General features: G+C 34.8%; 3 protein-coding genes across 3 annotated transcripts in view; 1 reads left to right on the top strand and 2 right to left on the bottom strand.

Annotated features, from left to right (window-relative positions):
- LOC128211245 (tudor domain-containing 6-like) overlaps positions 1-2013 on the bottom strand; it is an 82299-nt gene extending 80286 nt beyond the window's left edge. Inside the window, exon 1 of the mRNA XM_052915797.1 lies at positions 1980-2013. The gene's annotated coding sequence lies outside the window, so the exon portion shown is untranslated. The remainder of the gene's footprint in view (positions 1-1979) is intronic.
- A 2591-nt stretch (positions 2014-4604) lies between these two features.
- On the top strand, positions 4605-14529 carry LOC128212287 (heat shock 70 kDa protein 13-like). The gene is made up of 8 exons (XM_052917663.1): positions 4605-4731; positions 7424-7513; positions 7739-7844; positions 8226-8373; positions 9384-9468; positions 9789-9923; positions 10416-10586; positions 10996-14529. Exons 1-8 carry the CDS (start codon positions 4707-4709, stop codon positions 11526-11528), a joined length of 1293 nt encoding a protein of 430 aa, XP_052773623.1. The 5' UTR covers positions 4605-4706; the 3' UTR covers positions 11529-14529.
- LOC128210840 (aspartate and serine-rich protein-like) lies at positions 13123-14492 on the bottom strand. The gene is made up of 2 exons (XM_052915196.1): positions 14478-14492; positions 13123-13851 (listed from the first exon to the last, which is right to left on the bottom strand). The coding sequence occupies exons 1-2, from the start codon at positions 14490-14492 to the stop codon at positions 13123-13125; spliced, it is 744 nt and encodes a 247-aa protein (XP_052771156.1).
- Positions 14530-15413: the final 884 nt, after the last annotated feature.

Genomic DNA, 15413 nt, shown 5'->3' with positions numbered 1-15413 from the left:
CTATTTTCAGGTATTTCTGTCTTGGCGCGGCGCACTTCGATTCATCTTAGCAGCATACTAAGAAGTTGCCTGGTCCAATACAAGATACGGGATAGGTCAGTTTAATATGTATTTATATAAAAGTAATGTAAAATATAATGTGATAAACATTTTTCCCCATATTAATGTCTTATATGTATGTTTTGCCTATTTTCAGGTATTTCTGTCTTGGCACGGCGCACTTCGATTCATCTTAGCAGCATACTAAGAAGTTGCTTGGTCCAATACAAGATACAGGATAGGTCAGTGATGGTTATAGAAGCAGTCAGGAGTGAATTGTGCACTGGAAAAACATTCTAGAGTGGAATAAAAAACTTGGGTCAGCTTTTTGTGAAAAGTGAAAAAAGTGACTTTCCAAATGTTGATTTTTTGCATAATCTGGAGTTGTTAAATTCTATGTGCTTTGACATAACATATTAAAAGTATACATTTTTGTTATAAGTATGGTTATATCTATCTGAAACAGTAAGGTTTAAGCTGGATTTGATTTTTTTTAAAAATCACTGATTGTTGCTACCTTATGAATAATGTATCAAGAATAGCGATGTCCCAACAGGGGAGGTCACTGCGTAGGATAAATATACTAATAGTGGCTAACCCAATATGGCAGTGAAAAGTTGACAGAAGCCAATCAGCGTCAGTTTATCATGGAAAACTTAAGTTATAAATAAAAGGTATTAACCAGTATATCATTTATGTGTCCCTTTTATGTTTTCTTTTAACAATTCAGTGTTGTTGTAATATAATAGTCTAATATTTTATTTTACACTGGTATAAATAAATCGACTTGTGGCGTTATAGGGAACACAATAAATATCCAAATGTTAAAAACGTTCCCTAAACGCGCATTATTGTGGCTAGAATAACTAGTAGTCCAAATAATTGTACGTTGACGGATTTTTTTTAGATTTTTGATATGGCAAATCCTTCACGTACAAATTGTTTAGTATCAAAAGTGGGTAGTTGTTCCGATCAGGATTCCGGGTTAAAGCATATAGCGTCTATAAAATATCATAAATACAAGAAATATTACCAGATAATGTTATTTTATATTAGTTCCGTACACAAAAAAATAAATATCCAACTTAAAATTATGAGTTTGACGGCTTTTTTTCATTTCATTCTGTCAAAACATAACGATATATACATGAAGGGCACCTGCAAGGCTTTAGGGCACAGTTTTAAATCGCTCGGAACATTTCCGCCATGGCCGAGTTGTTACGATTGTATAACGAGGTCTATCTCGAAGCTTTGTCGGAGGAGGCCGAGCTATCACGATTGTATCGAGTTGTTCCCCTTCGCATAATTGTTGTCTGTGTCAGTCAGCTTTCGTTTTATTGGAAAGGTAAACAACTTGTTTTAATGCACTAAATGCTTGTTTAGTGCAAAATAACATTTCACTTACATGGTAAAATATGAATATAACTCTTTCTGATCAATTTCAACCATAAAATACTTCACTTAAAACAATTTCAATATTTTTAAAACACCCCCGTTTTTTGCACATTCCCGTTTAGACGTTAGGGATTGGAAGAATGCCGTATAACACGTCTATTATTTTAGACTAGAATAACTAGTAGCTTGGGTAGCGCAGATTATCAGTGTATTTAAACGCTTTGTCAATAGGAAATGACAAACTGTCAATAACAAAAAAAATCAATTCGGATCAATGTGCTGCTTGATGGGACATGACTGTTAACATAAATTAAAAAGATCCAATTTCAGCAAAAATGACTTCCACTTTCGTTTTGTTTCCCGCCATTTTGATTTTAGTGCACGCACACAAAATTCGAATTTAAATATGTATATGCATGCAACGATTGCGGTATATCTTTCATAAGAACGAAATTGTAATGGTTTATAACTTAGACAGAAGAGAATGGTCATTTACCCCAAGCATTGTACTCATTTAACAAAAAAAATGTTCTATCACTGCTTACCCATGCCTTGTGGATAAAAACAAAATTATTCCGCAAAAATTAAAGTCATAACGCCATGCCCACCATCGGTCTTACATCATCAAAAACCACGAAACGGTAACTTCCCTTGGCAAAAAAACGTGATAATGCTCAAAATCAAGCGAAGTCGTTAAAAAAACATTCAATTGATTTCCATATTTTAAACTCTTATCATATTACTGGAGGATTTCCCATTCTAGCTCTGTCAACATGTCACTGACGCTACTTATCCTTGAATAAAAAAAATATGTTTGACACTGCGAGCTACCTTACGTTGGGTCATCTTGAGTGGTTTGTCACTGACACAACTTGTTCTCGAAAAGTCATGCTTGATAAAACAAGCTGCCCTATATTCGACCATCCGGAGTTGGTTTGTAAGGCGGCCTTCTGATGAAGGACATGCATGGTAATGTTATAAACATGCTTTGACTATGATAGGTCATTAGCTGAATATATATGGATGACGTTGCACTTTTCCGGATGCAACGACATCTGCCAATCTCTTTTTCAAACTTGACGGTTGTCAAGATTTTCTTGTAGCTGATTGGTTCCAGGCTTTTAATGGTCCACAATAGCAATCTGTCGATGGCAAACAGATGGAAAGTTGACTTAACCCTGCTTGCATGGTATATCATTTATCTACGTGAGAGAGAGGACTGTGTCCAGGACGCTACCTTTGGGGACTACAGATGTCACTAGATGAGATTCGTCAAGGACAACACATTGAGTACGCGATGACAGGAAAGTGGTAATCTAGTTCAGTGAGGTGCCACGAATACCGTAGGGATGAAGCGGTGAAGACTTTGGTGAGGTATTTTATCGAAAGCTTTGCTAAAGTCAAGCAGAATTTCGTCGATTTGTGTGTTGTAAGCAATGCCCTTCGATATATCGTTTAAAATTACAAGAAGTTGAGTTTCGCAGGATCGATGACGGCGAAAACCATGTTGGCTGTCAGTAAGGATGTTGAAAGATCAAAATGTGACATGACGTTGTTCGAGACAAAAGATTCCCTATATATTACTTGAATGGTGTACATCACAAATTTGACAAGTGGCAACAGTATCGACGCGTACATTTTAAAATGGTAACAGGCTTTCATTTATATGCAACGAGGTCTATTGTGATTGCTAAATTGCTTTTATTAAATTGGTGTGTTTTTAGCTTATTTCCTTTGGGTCATATACATGTACTACTTAAATCAGCTATCATTAAGTAATGGAGAGTCTTGAAATGAATTACAAGTAATTGTATGATACATAGGGTCATTCTTTGTAATTCACACGTAATCGCATTGTTTTGAAATGTATGTGTCCGCTCCCCGTGAACCCCGGGGTATAAAACATGCAAAATATGATTATTTCAATCTTTTTTAGGGTAGTGCTGGGAAATTCGAAGTACTCACAATCTTTAAACCCAGGAAAGTAGTGTCTCGTGTATAGGTGCTTCCCAGAACCAAGCGTTCTCTCAAAGCTAGGGTATTGCACTAAATCTCCTTATATCACACACTTCTTCAACTCCACTAATATCTAGGACTGAAAGTTGCACTCACTTCTATCGGATGTCACTTTTGGCATTTAAAACAAATTAAGTCGTGATGGCGTCACGATGGGGCCAAGCCATAGTACAGCGATTAGGGACGGGCAGACCTTCATTAACTCTAAGAAGCAAGCTTTTTCAATCTGCTGGCGTGTGCATGCCGCGAAGACTGTACGGGATTCCCTGGGATAAAGACGTAAAACTGTAAATTGTCAATCGTAACTACACAGCCATGTTCGGCAAGGTTTCGATACACGTGAATAGTACAAATGGGATATACCAGGATATACAGATGGGTGATAAAGCCGACCGAGAGTGTTACTGGTATATAGCTGTAAGTGTACCGAGCGGCTGTACACTATGCTTTAAATAATGGCAGAAATCATACTAGTATATTATTAAAAGTATAAACTATATAATTATCAATTTTACCTTTAGGATTTCTTTGCATCTGGCATTGCTTTGTTTTTCCAATCAAAAGCTGTAACAAAAAAGTAAAAAAAAGTAAATAAATAGTATTTCATGTTGCTAAGTACTACGTCTAAAAAATATGTACTACATAATTTATATAGTATTTTTTCTAACTTTTTAATAAATAAATATATTACTTATAGATCACTTGTTTTTTGTCTTTACGTACATTTATTAAATAAATATATTGCAGTTATAGAACAAATACCTTCTTTTTTAGTTCATTTAAATAATAAATACATGTATTTGACAAAGAAAATAGCAACGTTTGTCAAAAATGTCACATATCGCCAAGATCCCGAGCAATACACAGTCAAACATGGTACACGAATAGTCTCAGACCTCTTACATATTGTGCAATCATCGTTTCCAGACAAATATCGTCGAAAGTCATAGCTGGTTATTTTGTTTTACAGTTGCCTATTCAATTAACTTTCAATTAAACTTGATGCATTTGTTGATTATCTTTATCAGGACAATATTTCATATTTATTCGGACAAAGTAGACCAAAGTAAAAAAATGTACACACTTAAAATAAAAACCAGCTGATGCACGTTACACAATTATCTTCACGCATAATTTGGACGTTATGACTTAATTTGATCTATAAGGCGTCGAAAATTCGACACGTACTACTTACCGGAAGAAAATATGACATATTTCGTTATTTTGCTAAATATATTGACCATTTAGATATCATTATGGGTTATACTTTTATTGTTTTAGGTATAAACGGTTTATTTTTTATTTTTATCACTGTAAGAACCTGAACAAATTTTCTAAAAACGTCGGTTGTTTGGAGTTGAACGAAATTTCGGATAATGTTTTCGGATAATTATTTTCCGAATTTTCATTTTATGATGACAAATACGAACGTTTTATTGTTTACTTTACTTATTTAATTGTTATTTTTTCTTGTTAGGATATTTTATATTGAAGAAGTACCTTTTCATGCCAATTTTCAAGACAAGACCAGTGTACGTGAAAACTTTTTGGACACGCTGGACATTTTGTCTGACGTCTGTATAGTTTACGCAGGACATTTTCATGTTACGTAGGAAATTTTTCAGAAGACATGTAAATAATGGAATCAGTTATATTATATGTCATAAATGTATAACAGGATATGACTTCAACATAATTTAATCACCATCGGACTGTTTTCTTTTCCTTCTACCGGGTTTTGCCCCAGTTATATATTTTTACCCTTACATATTTGTTGACATCTCCAAATAGACTAATAACGAGGCTATGACCTCATTCACCTTGACGTGAGAATCTCTCGTGACAGCCAGTTTTAAGTGCAGAAGTGAGAACTTACAGTACACTCCACGCGGAACTACCACTTTCCTCACTCTGAGGGTTTTATAATTTATCGCAAGTATGTAACCTCTTTCCTCGCTAAAATCCACCGAGTTTCGCCGAGTTGCTCGTTTTCCGCCGTGGGTTTTATTGCCAGTATCGCCGGTGATCGGGTTGTTTTATTGGCCTCAAAGCGAAACTCCGAGTTGTAAGCTTTGTTACAACCTTGCTACTATTGAAAATAAATAATTATGTTAATTGCCTGTTGATATCCAGACATTTTAGATATAACACCACAGGTTGTTTGTTTACCATAATTACGTCATACAGCTTTTGTGTTGTTGAGAACTATATTGGATTGGAGTAATATGCAGGTGTTGAGTACCATGTAAGTGTGAATATTTTTCCTGTCACTATTTCTTTTGAGAAACATATCAGTTGTTTTTCCGCATTCCAGATAATATTTAAATTGCATTGTTAATTATGACGTTAAAAAAGTATGAAGGTAACTCATGTTCTGTGGTTTAAAAAATCGCCGATCTAATCTACATCTGTATGAAGATATTGTCGTAACTTATTTCCTACTCAAAATGAATATAATTCAGCTTTCAATTGAACTATTTTATGAAAGTTACGGTGTTTGTATGAATATTGTGCTTAAAAAATATTGAAACCATAACTTCTTAGTTAATAATTAGAAATTATCAGTATGAAACGCAATATAGTATTTTTGACAATGTGGAAGTCACGTGATATGCAAATTTCGTAGTGACGTATTGTGCGCTAAAGTTAGACTACTTTTGGTTATCTGGCATGTTTGTTATTGCGAAAAATGCCTCTTTTTTTTTCAAACTGCAGGTTTAAGTGTGAGACAGTTCAGAGAAATTAATTGAATATACGTACCAAACAGAATGTTTACATTACTTTAAGTAACTGGGACTGTTGGAAGTCAAATGAGTAAGATATAATTAGAACTTGGTCAAAAATGGACATCGACATATTGCATTTTTGCGCCATCAAAGGATTACCAGTCGTATTATGTGCAAGTAAGTCTGAAAAATATTGAAACAACACAATGAAAGAACAGTATTCAAATAAATTACACAAAATCAGATACATGTACAGTAGGAGATTCTTATCAGTTTCCTCGGAGTTTCTCTGTGTTTTCACTCCCGAGTAACGCGGCAATTGTAATTATACGGTCCACTGATCAGCCTCGAAGGGTCAACAAGTGAAAACGCTGAGGAAAGCGGATTATGATAAATTGGATGTCGTGTCCGCGATGACGAAAATCCACCGAGGAAAAGGGAAAGTGGTAGTTCCGTGTGGAGTGTACTGTATTACACTGCAATTTTAGAGTAAAATTTCGTCCTGTCGAAAATGTACCCATTAATTTCTTTAAAACAAAAACAGTTTATTTAACTAACATATGTTAATACATGTTCATTATCCTGAACTGATATCAAGAAACTCTCATAGTTTTAAATTAATTTGACAATACTGGTTTACATAGCAAATTACATCGAAATTACGTCTTTTTAGAAAATACTGGGAAGCAGCATTTTAGTGCTGTTGCGCATGCGTACTAAACAGATTTGGAATATAAACATCCGGTTTGAATGACAGTTGACAAAGGTTTCATAAGGGATGAATATTTCAACTTTGGATATCAGTTTTACCCTGACATAAACTTTGGACAATTCTGTCCTACATTCTTTGAAGATACGACGGACAGTTTGAAAATCTACCGGCAATGTCTGACTGTCCGACGTGTTTTCGCGTACACTGCAAGACACTAAAGAACTCTCAACTAGTTAGACCTACAGGGGCAGGGTGCGTTGTTTGACACACCCCTTTGACCACGCCCCTTCTCCCCCACATTTTTAAAAAAAAATCACAGGCTAATAATGATGGGGGAACTGTTATAAATGATTACTCTTTTTTTAAATTTTTATTCTATTATCTTTGTACAGCTTTATGATCAGCTGTATAGTACACACACAAAAAAGAAAACCCCAGACCCCTTAGCTTTCTGAGTCCTTTATGCTTACAATTCTGCCAATGCCAGCAGTTTGAACTTCACACATTGTTACACTGAAATGTTTATATGTTGTAGGTTCATCCATTCTGGCTGTCTTGTTGGCGGGATATTTTGCCCAGAAGTATCTCCCTCCACCAAAGCCGAAAATTGTTGGAATTGATCTAGGTTTGTTTCATCTCAACTATAATTATAAAGAGTTTTAAGAAAAAATCATATTCCATTAAAAAAAAATATTTATTGAAAAGTGATTACTAGTATGTGTCAGATTAAGGTTATAAGGAAGTTTCCTGAAAATTTTATTTTCAGAACTTAACAAAGTTCCTGCTAATTTCATAATATACAATGAACAGTTTTATCTGTTAGTATAATAAGATGTTATGTATTATTCAGGAACGACCTACTCCTGTGTTGGGGTGTACCATGCAGTTAGAGGCACAGTCGACGTACTTGATGTACAAGATGACCACCAGTGTATTCCAAGTGTTGTTGCCTTCAGGTACAAGAACATGTAATTCATGAAAAATACTTTGAAATCAATTTTGTTCAGGAGACAATGTTTTGTGGACTTTGTTGGTTTGGCAAACCACGATCCCAATAAGAAATTTGACCTTATTCCTGGTACATGTCAAAGTATTTAGTCATGTAGGTTTAATTACATATGGATGGATCGAAGATTTGTTGTCAATTTAAACAGAATAATTAATTTTGGACTAGTTTTACTCATTTGATATTTGGCTTGAAAATAGGAATTCAGATTTATATTTCATTATCACATAATACTATTAATGAAAGTGGATTATGTTTAAAGTAAAAATGACTAATTTTCAGTGACTAAAACTACCTTTACATAGCATGCAATTGTTACTGGCCATTTCAGTGAATCAGGCCAGATTCTTGTCGGCTATGACGCTGTTGCCCAGTCAGAACACAATCCTGCAAACACACTTTACGATGCAAAAAGATTTATTGGCAAAGTGTACACGGAGGCTGAGATAGCAAAAGCCCAGAAACAGTATCCGTTCAAGGTATGATTTAATGTCAAGAAGGGTTGATGTGGTGTAGGTGTATGCCTCTCATTGTGGAAACAGTATGATTGTCAACTGATCAGTAAAATGTCAAGAAGGGTTGATGTGGTGTAGGTGTCCATCCCTCATTGAGGAAACAGTATGATTGTCAACTGATCAGTAAAATGTCAAGAAGGGTTGATGTGGTGTAGGTGTCCATCCCTCATTGAGGAAACAGTATGATTGTCAACTGATCAGTAAAATGTCAAGAAGGGTTGATGTGGTGTAGGTGTACATCCCTCATTATGAAAACAGTATGATTGTCAACTGATCAGTAAAATGTCAAGAAGGGTTGATGTGGTGTAGGTGTCCATCCCTCATTGAGGAAACAGTATGATTGTCAACTAATCAGTAAAATGTCAAGAAGGGTGTGTGTTGTGTAGGTGTCCACCTTCATTGAAGAGGTTTTTGCTTCGGTATGATCAGCAGCTGATCAGTTAAATGTCTAGTTGTATAGGAGTCTGCTTCTCACTGAAGACGATATGAGTTCGATCCCAACTTGGGGGTTCTTTCTTTTCTGCAATTGACACCAGTACTGGTTTCAACCCAGGAAACAGGCTCAAGAATTATTCAATAAGTCATTGATCAGCTTCCATCACAATCCTGCTAAAGGAAATTAGTATGAACTAAATGTCAACTAAGTTGTGATAGTATTCTCAAAGGCTGAGATAATGTTAATCCATAACTGTATCCATCTAGGATGTGTTAGATGTGTGATCCTATGAAAGGTTACAAATGATATTTGAAGAGATATCTTATTAAAAAAGGCTGTAGAACAAAATTATGTGCCTTTTTGGGAGTCTTAAATTTTGGAAAACTGCTTAAAACTAAATATTTGTTTTTATGATATCTGGGAAAAGATATCATTCAAAAGCAAACAAATGGAACACAAAATGAAAGGTATATTATGGATAGTGATCTTCTCTTCAAAACAAAACGTGTTTCTGATAGTAAACATGTTGTTTTTCCAGCTCTCTGGTGATAAAGAAGGAATGGTCCATTTCATAGTGCAAGTGAATGGCACAGTAAGACATGTCTACCCCGAGGATGTGGGAGGTATTGACAGTTCTACTTTTAAATATAAATCCCTCAAGGGGCACAATGTTGGTTGATAATTTAATGCATAATTATGTTTAACCCTTATGACATTAATGATAAAAGAGTGTATGGGATTTAGATAATAGTCTAAAATTACAGTCATTTTCTCTATAACATACAAAGCAATTGATATTAAACATGAATATATTTTAAGGTGTCAATGTAATGAAAAAAAGGTAAAAGAGCTTTCATTGTAATAAGAATTCACTCTTTACAGCTGAAGCTCAAGAACAAATACATAAAAGGTAAATTTAAGAGGAAGGTTACTTTCTTTGTAGGTATAATCATTGGAACACTTCGAGAGGCTGCGGCCAACAATCTTAGTGGCCCTGTGACAAAGGCAGTGATGTCAGTGCCGGCAGAATTTAACCAGCTACAGAGAAACTATACCAGGAAAGCTGCGGAACTTGCTGGTGCGGCAGCTTTGATTGGAGTGTTTGGCAATCTTCGATATTTTACCTTTTCTGTATACAAGATACAAAGGCACAGTCTGCTTTTCAATGTACAAATGCGTACATTTTTAAGTTGTGGTATTGTGTTAGTTTTGGTGTTGTGGTCTTCGGTGTCCGTTTAGTGCAAAAGTTTAACTTGGGTCATAACTCAAAAGACACTCAAGATATTCAAATAAAACCTTGTACAAATGGCCCCAGAAACGGTACGCACAAACTAACAATGAATCAAATAATAGTTATGTTATGCCCCTTTCAACAGCAGCAGGATGGCATTGATGTGCCACTGTGCTCTTGTCCTCTTATGGGATCTTGCAACATTTTGCCAAATTTGAACTTGAAGCTCTGCTTACCTCTTTCTTACGACGGTTCTATTATCAAAGATACAAAATCTTTGATTTCATACAGAGTGCCTAAATGGGTTAATTTTTACTTATAAATCTTTATTTTCTGCAGGCCTTGAAGTGCTACGTGTTATAAATGAGCCTACTGCAGCGGCCCTGGCATATGGCCTACATAACAAACTGGGGCTGGAGAATGTGGTTGTTGTGGACCTAGGAGGGGGGACGCTGGACGTCTCTCTGCTAAATGTACAAGGCGGAATGTTCCTGACACAGGCTATGGCAGGTTTGTAATAGACCAATGCTTTAATGGGGCTTAACTGTAAAACTCCAGATGAAACTCCTGGTTGTTGTCTACCAAGAAGGGGAACATTTGCTTAATGTACACGGAGGAATATTCCTCATAATGCCTGTATGAACTGGAATAATGTTTAAGGGTGACTGCCCTTGATTATCTGCTAATGAAACCAGAGAATAAATAGCTGTGTTGGTTGTTTTTGGTTACGGTAGTTTATTAAAATGACCAATGGAAATGCACTGGACTTCCTTTGAATACATATACATTTTGACTGATTTTCATAATAAATGTATTTTGGCGTAATTGTTTCAATTGTAGTTTCCTGTTTAATATGATATTTAATCTTTTTTTTGTAGTTTTAAAGTCCGTTTTGAACATCATGTGTCTAAATTTGCAGGAAATAACAGGCTAGGTGGACAAGACTTCAACCAGCGACTTATGTCACACTTGAAGAAAGTCATCACACAGCGATATGGCGACCATCTTACCGACAAAGAAGATCTACAGTCATTATTGCTACATGTTGAAGAAATCAAAATCAACCTCACAAAAGACAAAGACTGTGAAATAGAAGTTTGGCTACATTCGCTAGGAAAGACGTTCAGTGAGAAAATAACTAGAACGCTATTTGAAGATTTAAACAGGGATTTGTTCAGAAAAGTGTTAGAGCCAATCAAAAAGGTTTTAGAAGCTGTAGAAATGACTAAAGATGACATTAATGAGATTGTTTTAGTGGGTGGTTCCACTAGGATCCCTAAGGTTAGACAGTTGATAGCAGAGTTCTTTGAAAAAGAGCCAAATACATCTATAGACCCTGAGTTGGCTGTAGCCTCAGGTGTGTCGATACAAGCAGGAATAATAGGTGGAATGTGGCCTTTAACTGTTAGCGCTGTAGAATTACCGACACAAGTGAAGAAAATTCATTTGTAGCATCTTTTTCTCTGATGTAAGTCTGGAAATCCTATAAATTTAGGAACAGCAAAAATGCATTCATTATCTTTTTCTGATCAGCAAGTTACATAGAGAAGATTTCATTGTTTCTGTGTAAGATAGCAATAGATTTCACTGAGATAGCAAAAAAATATTTATTTCACTCATATTAATGTTTGGGGTTCAAAAGGTGAAATATATTCATCTTAAACTGAAATGAATTTTTTCATTTCATGCTTATAATTCATTAAAAACAACAATTAATTTATATTTGTTTTGAAATTCACGCCAAATTCTAGCCATATGACATCATAATGGAAATGAGATCATTATTTTTTGTTCCCAGCGCATTGTGTTCACATTTGTTTTTACAGATGAAAGGGCTAAAATAAGAGAAAGAGTGAAATTTTATATTGATTTAACTCATTCTTTATGTTTTCGTATAACATTTTAATACGTACCCTTTTGAAAAAACATAAATTTATGCTTGCGTTTTCATTCTAAGCTATGTGTGTGTGCGTGTGTATGTTCTTTCAGAAGGCCACATTGTAAATAAGTCGTGTGTTATGCTTGTTTATAATATGATGCCTATGTCTTAATGTGTTACCTTCTTTAAATAAAGTTATTATTATTATTATTATTATTATTATTATTATTATTGTTTAAATCCACCATTTTTTTTGAAAAGCACCGAAAAGATTCTAATGGGATTAATATGATAATCCTTTACAATGAATAAATTAAAATATAATGATTAGTAAATGAGCATATATTATTTATTTCAAAACTTGTGTACACTGTTGTTTTCAAAAGGTATTTACAATCTTATGTGAGTATGAAGCTTATGAACCACACTACATAGAAGACAACAAAACTTTACTCCAAACTGTATTAGCATTTTTAGATTTTTGAAAAAAAAATCTTACAAATATTAATTTACTTGGTGCGGCACAAATATTAATTTACTTGGTGCGGCTATTCAACATTTTGAATTTAAATAGTGACATTTTAGCTTAAATAACATCTCTGTTTTTCAGTATGAGGTACATTTTCTTGTTTACTAAATGCTAGGAACATAGTGGTAAGATATGTTAAGAAAAGAGTTAAAGAAATTCAAATTACACATTTAATAGTTAGAGAGGAAATGATGTCAGTTTTATGTTGAATGGCTGCCTCATGCAAAAGATACTATAGTTCCTATAACTCCACCAAATTTCAATTGATTTCTTACTAGAATTTGTTCCAAAATGAAATCAGTTTACTTAAAATAAAATCTTCATTTAAAACCCATGTTAGTATTTGGGTTGTGATCTCCCATCAATAAAAAAACCTCAGTGAATATATTCTATCACGTCCAGTAGATTTGCACTTATTGAACTTTAGTTTTGTTTACAGTGTTCTGTTTATCTGTACTTTAGCCAGTTACATGTAATTTGTCTTTATTTGGCATTTAGTATTGTAATGAATTAAATAATTACATGAATGGAAGATAAAAGTTTTGACATTGATATCTAGTCATAATATTTATAAAAAAAAGGTTATATTTAATTTGTTTAATTTTAAACATATTTTGCTTGTTGTCTTGTTTTTCAAATCAAAGAGGTATTGTATTACCATTTTCAGGGTCATTGAAGTCATTGTCCTTGGTGTCATTGTCCTTGGTGTCATTGTACTTGATGTCATTGTCCTTGGTGTCATTGTCCTTGATGTCATTGTCCTTGGTGTCATTGTACTTGATGTCATTGTCCTTGATGTCATTGATGTCATTGTCCTTGGTGTCATTGTCCTTGATGTCATTGTCCTTGGTGTCATTGTCCTTGATGTCATTGTCCTTTAAGCCGTCATCATTGTCCTTGATGTCATTGTCCTTGGTGTCATTGTACTTGATGTCATTGTCCTTGATGTCATTGTCCTTGATGTCATTGTCCTTGATGTCATTGTACTTGATGTCATTGTACTTGATGTCATTGTACTTGATGTCATTGTACTTGATGTCATTGTACTTGATGTCATTGTCATTGGTGTCATTGTCCTTGAAGCCGTCATCATTGTCCTTGGTGTCATTGTACTTGATGTCATTGTCCTTGATGTCATTGTCCTTGATGTCATTGTCCTTGATATCATTGTCCTTGATGTCATTGTCCTTGAAGCCGTCATCATTGTTCTTGATGTCATTGTCCTTGAAGCCGTCATCATTGTCCTTGATGTCATTGTCCTTGGTGTCATTGTCCTTGAAGCCGTCGTCATTGTCCTGGATGTCATCATAGTTGTCCTTGATGTCATTGTCCTTGATGTCATCATAGTTGTCCTTGATGTCATTGTCCTTGATGCCAAGGCAAATTTGGTCATGGTCAGTCGATCATCGTAGGCTCTTGATTTTTGGTCATACGGTCAATGTCATGGTGTAAAATGATGATCACTCTATACTAACTGGACGGGCAACTATCTGGCTACGTAAACTTCTGGTTACATTCAGATTTTTGTTAGAACATTGTTAAGCTGAAATGTTTATGGCAATTGATATATATAATCTGTGATAGAAGATTTTATCAAAGTTGTTTAAATTGATGCATGCAAATGCATTTTCCCTTTTTAATAATCATGACAAAACTGTTCGGCTGTATTTGAATTTCAGAAATAAAAATGTTTACAAAATAATCCTTACATGGACTTTTAAACTTTTGTAATACAAAGCAAACTGTATTTATGTTTCTTGATAATCTTTTTTATATTTTATTAACAACCAAAGTATGTGTTCAATTTCTTGATAACAGACTTTTACTTAACTATGTTACTAATTTTCACTTCTGATCAGAAATTATTAGGGCTTATATGAAGTCGATGTGAAGCATGAGTTTGTGTTTTGAACAGTTTATTTATCTTTTACACTAGACTCCACATGCCTACATGTTTTGCATTTTTATCCTGAAAAATTCAGATATCTGTTACATTCCTATAAACCATGTTAGAGATTTTACAAATAAATCATACAAAACAAGTTTGTTTGAATATGCTTTTCGATTGTAAGAAAGTGTATTTTGTTTATAAACTTTTCCAATTAGGCTTCTGTCTGTTAATTTTTAATCTCACCTGTTTTAATGTTTGGTATTTATGGAAGATACAATACAACTAAGTTTTGTATTCCATTTATTCATCTACATATATATGTACACCAAGAACACAGCAAGACAACTGTTTGCCTAGCAGTATAACAGTATAATTAAACTCTAGAGGTGGGAATATCATATTAATTAAGCTAAACATCAAATATCAGAACATCACTGAAAGGCTAAATGAATCTATACATTTCATACTGTGTTGACCATGTTACAGCTGCAGTGTTGATGAAGTATCAAGTCCTCCAACACTGGCTGGACACAATCATTGAAGCATAAAATATCCCATGGCCTTATCTTGTTCAGGAGACAAGCTCTACACCAAAGCACTGATTCAAAAATATAAACGTTTTAGTATTTGTAACCTATTTAGGAAAACATATAGAAATCAGCCAGTTTAAATATGTGATAGAATGAAATGCAATGTCAGTATAATTTTACTGTGTTAGGGTTTTAGTTTAAGAGTTATGGAAGGGTCCTGCTTTCTGTTCTATTTCGATAGCCGCCTCTTGCCCTCATGAAGACCAGCATTTGAACCCTTCTGCCCTCATGAGGACCAGCATTTGAACCCTTCTGCCCTCATGAGGACCAGCATTTGAACCCTTCTGCCCTCATGAGGACCAGCATTTGATCCCTTCTGCCCTCATGAGGACCAGCATTTGATCCCTTCTGCCCTCATGAGGACCAGCATTTGATCCTGCAGCATCCTGGCCGTTTCTGCAGCATCCTGGCCGTTTCTGTAGCACTCCTGCCGTTTCTGCAGCACCCT

The sequence above is a fragment of the Mya arenaria genome, chromosome 12, assembly GCF_026914265.1.
Source record: "Mya arenaria isolate MELC-2E11 chromosome 12, ASM2691426v1".
NCBI lineage: Eukaryota > Metazoa > Mollusca > Bivalvia > Myida > Myidae > Mya > Mya arenaria.
The sequence above is the reverse complement of the archived record's forward strand: the minus strand, read 5'-3'. Positions and strand labels throughout refer to the sequence as shown.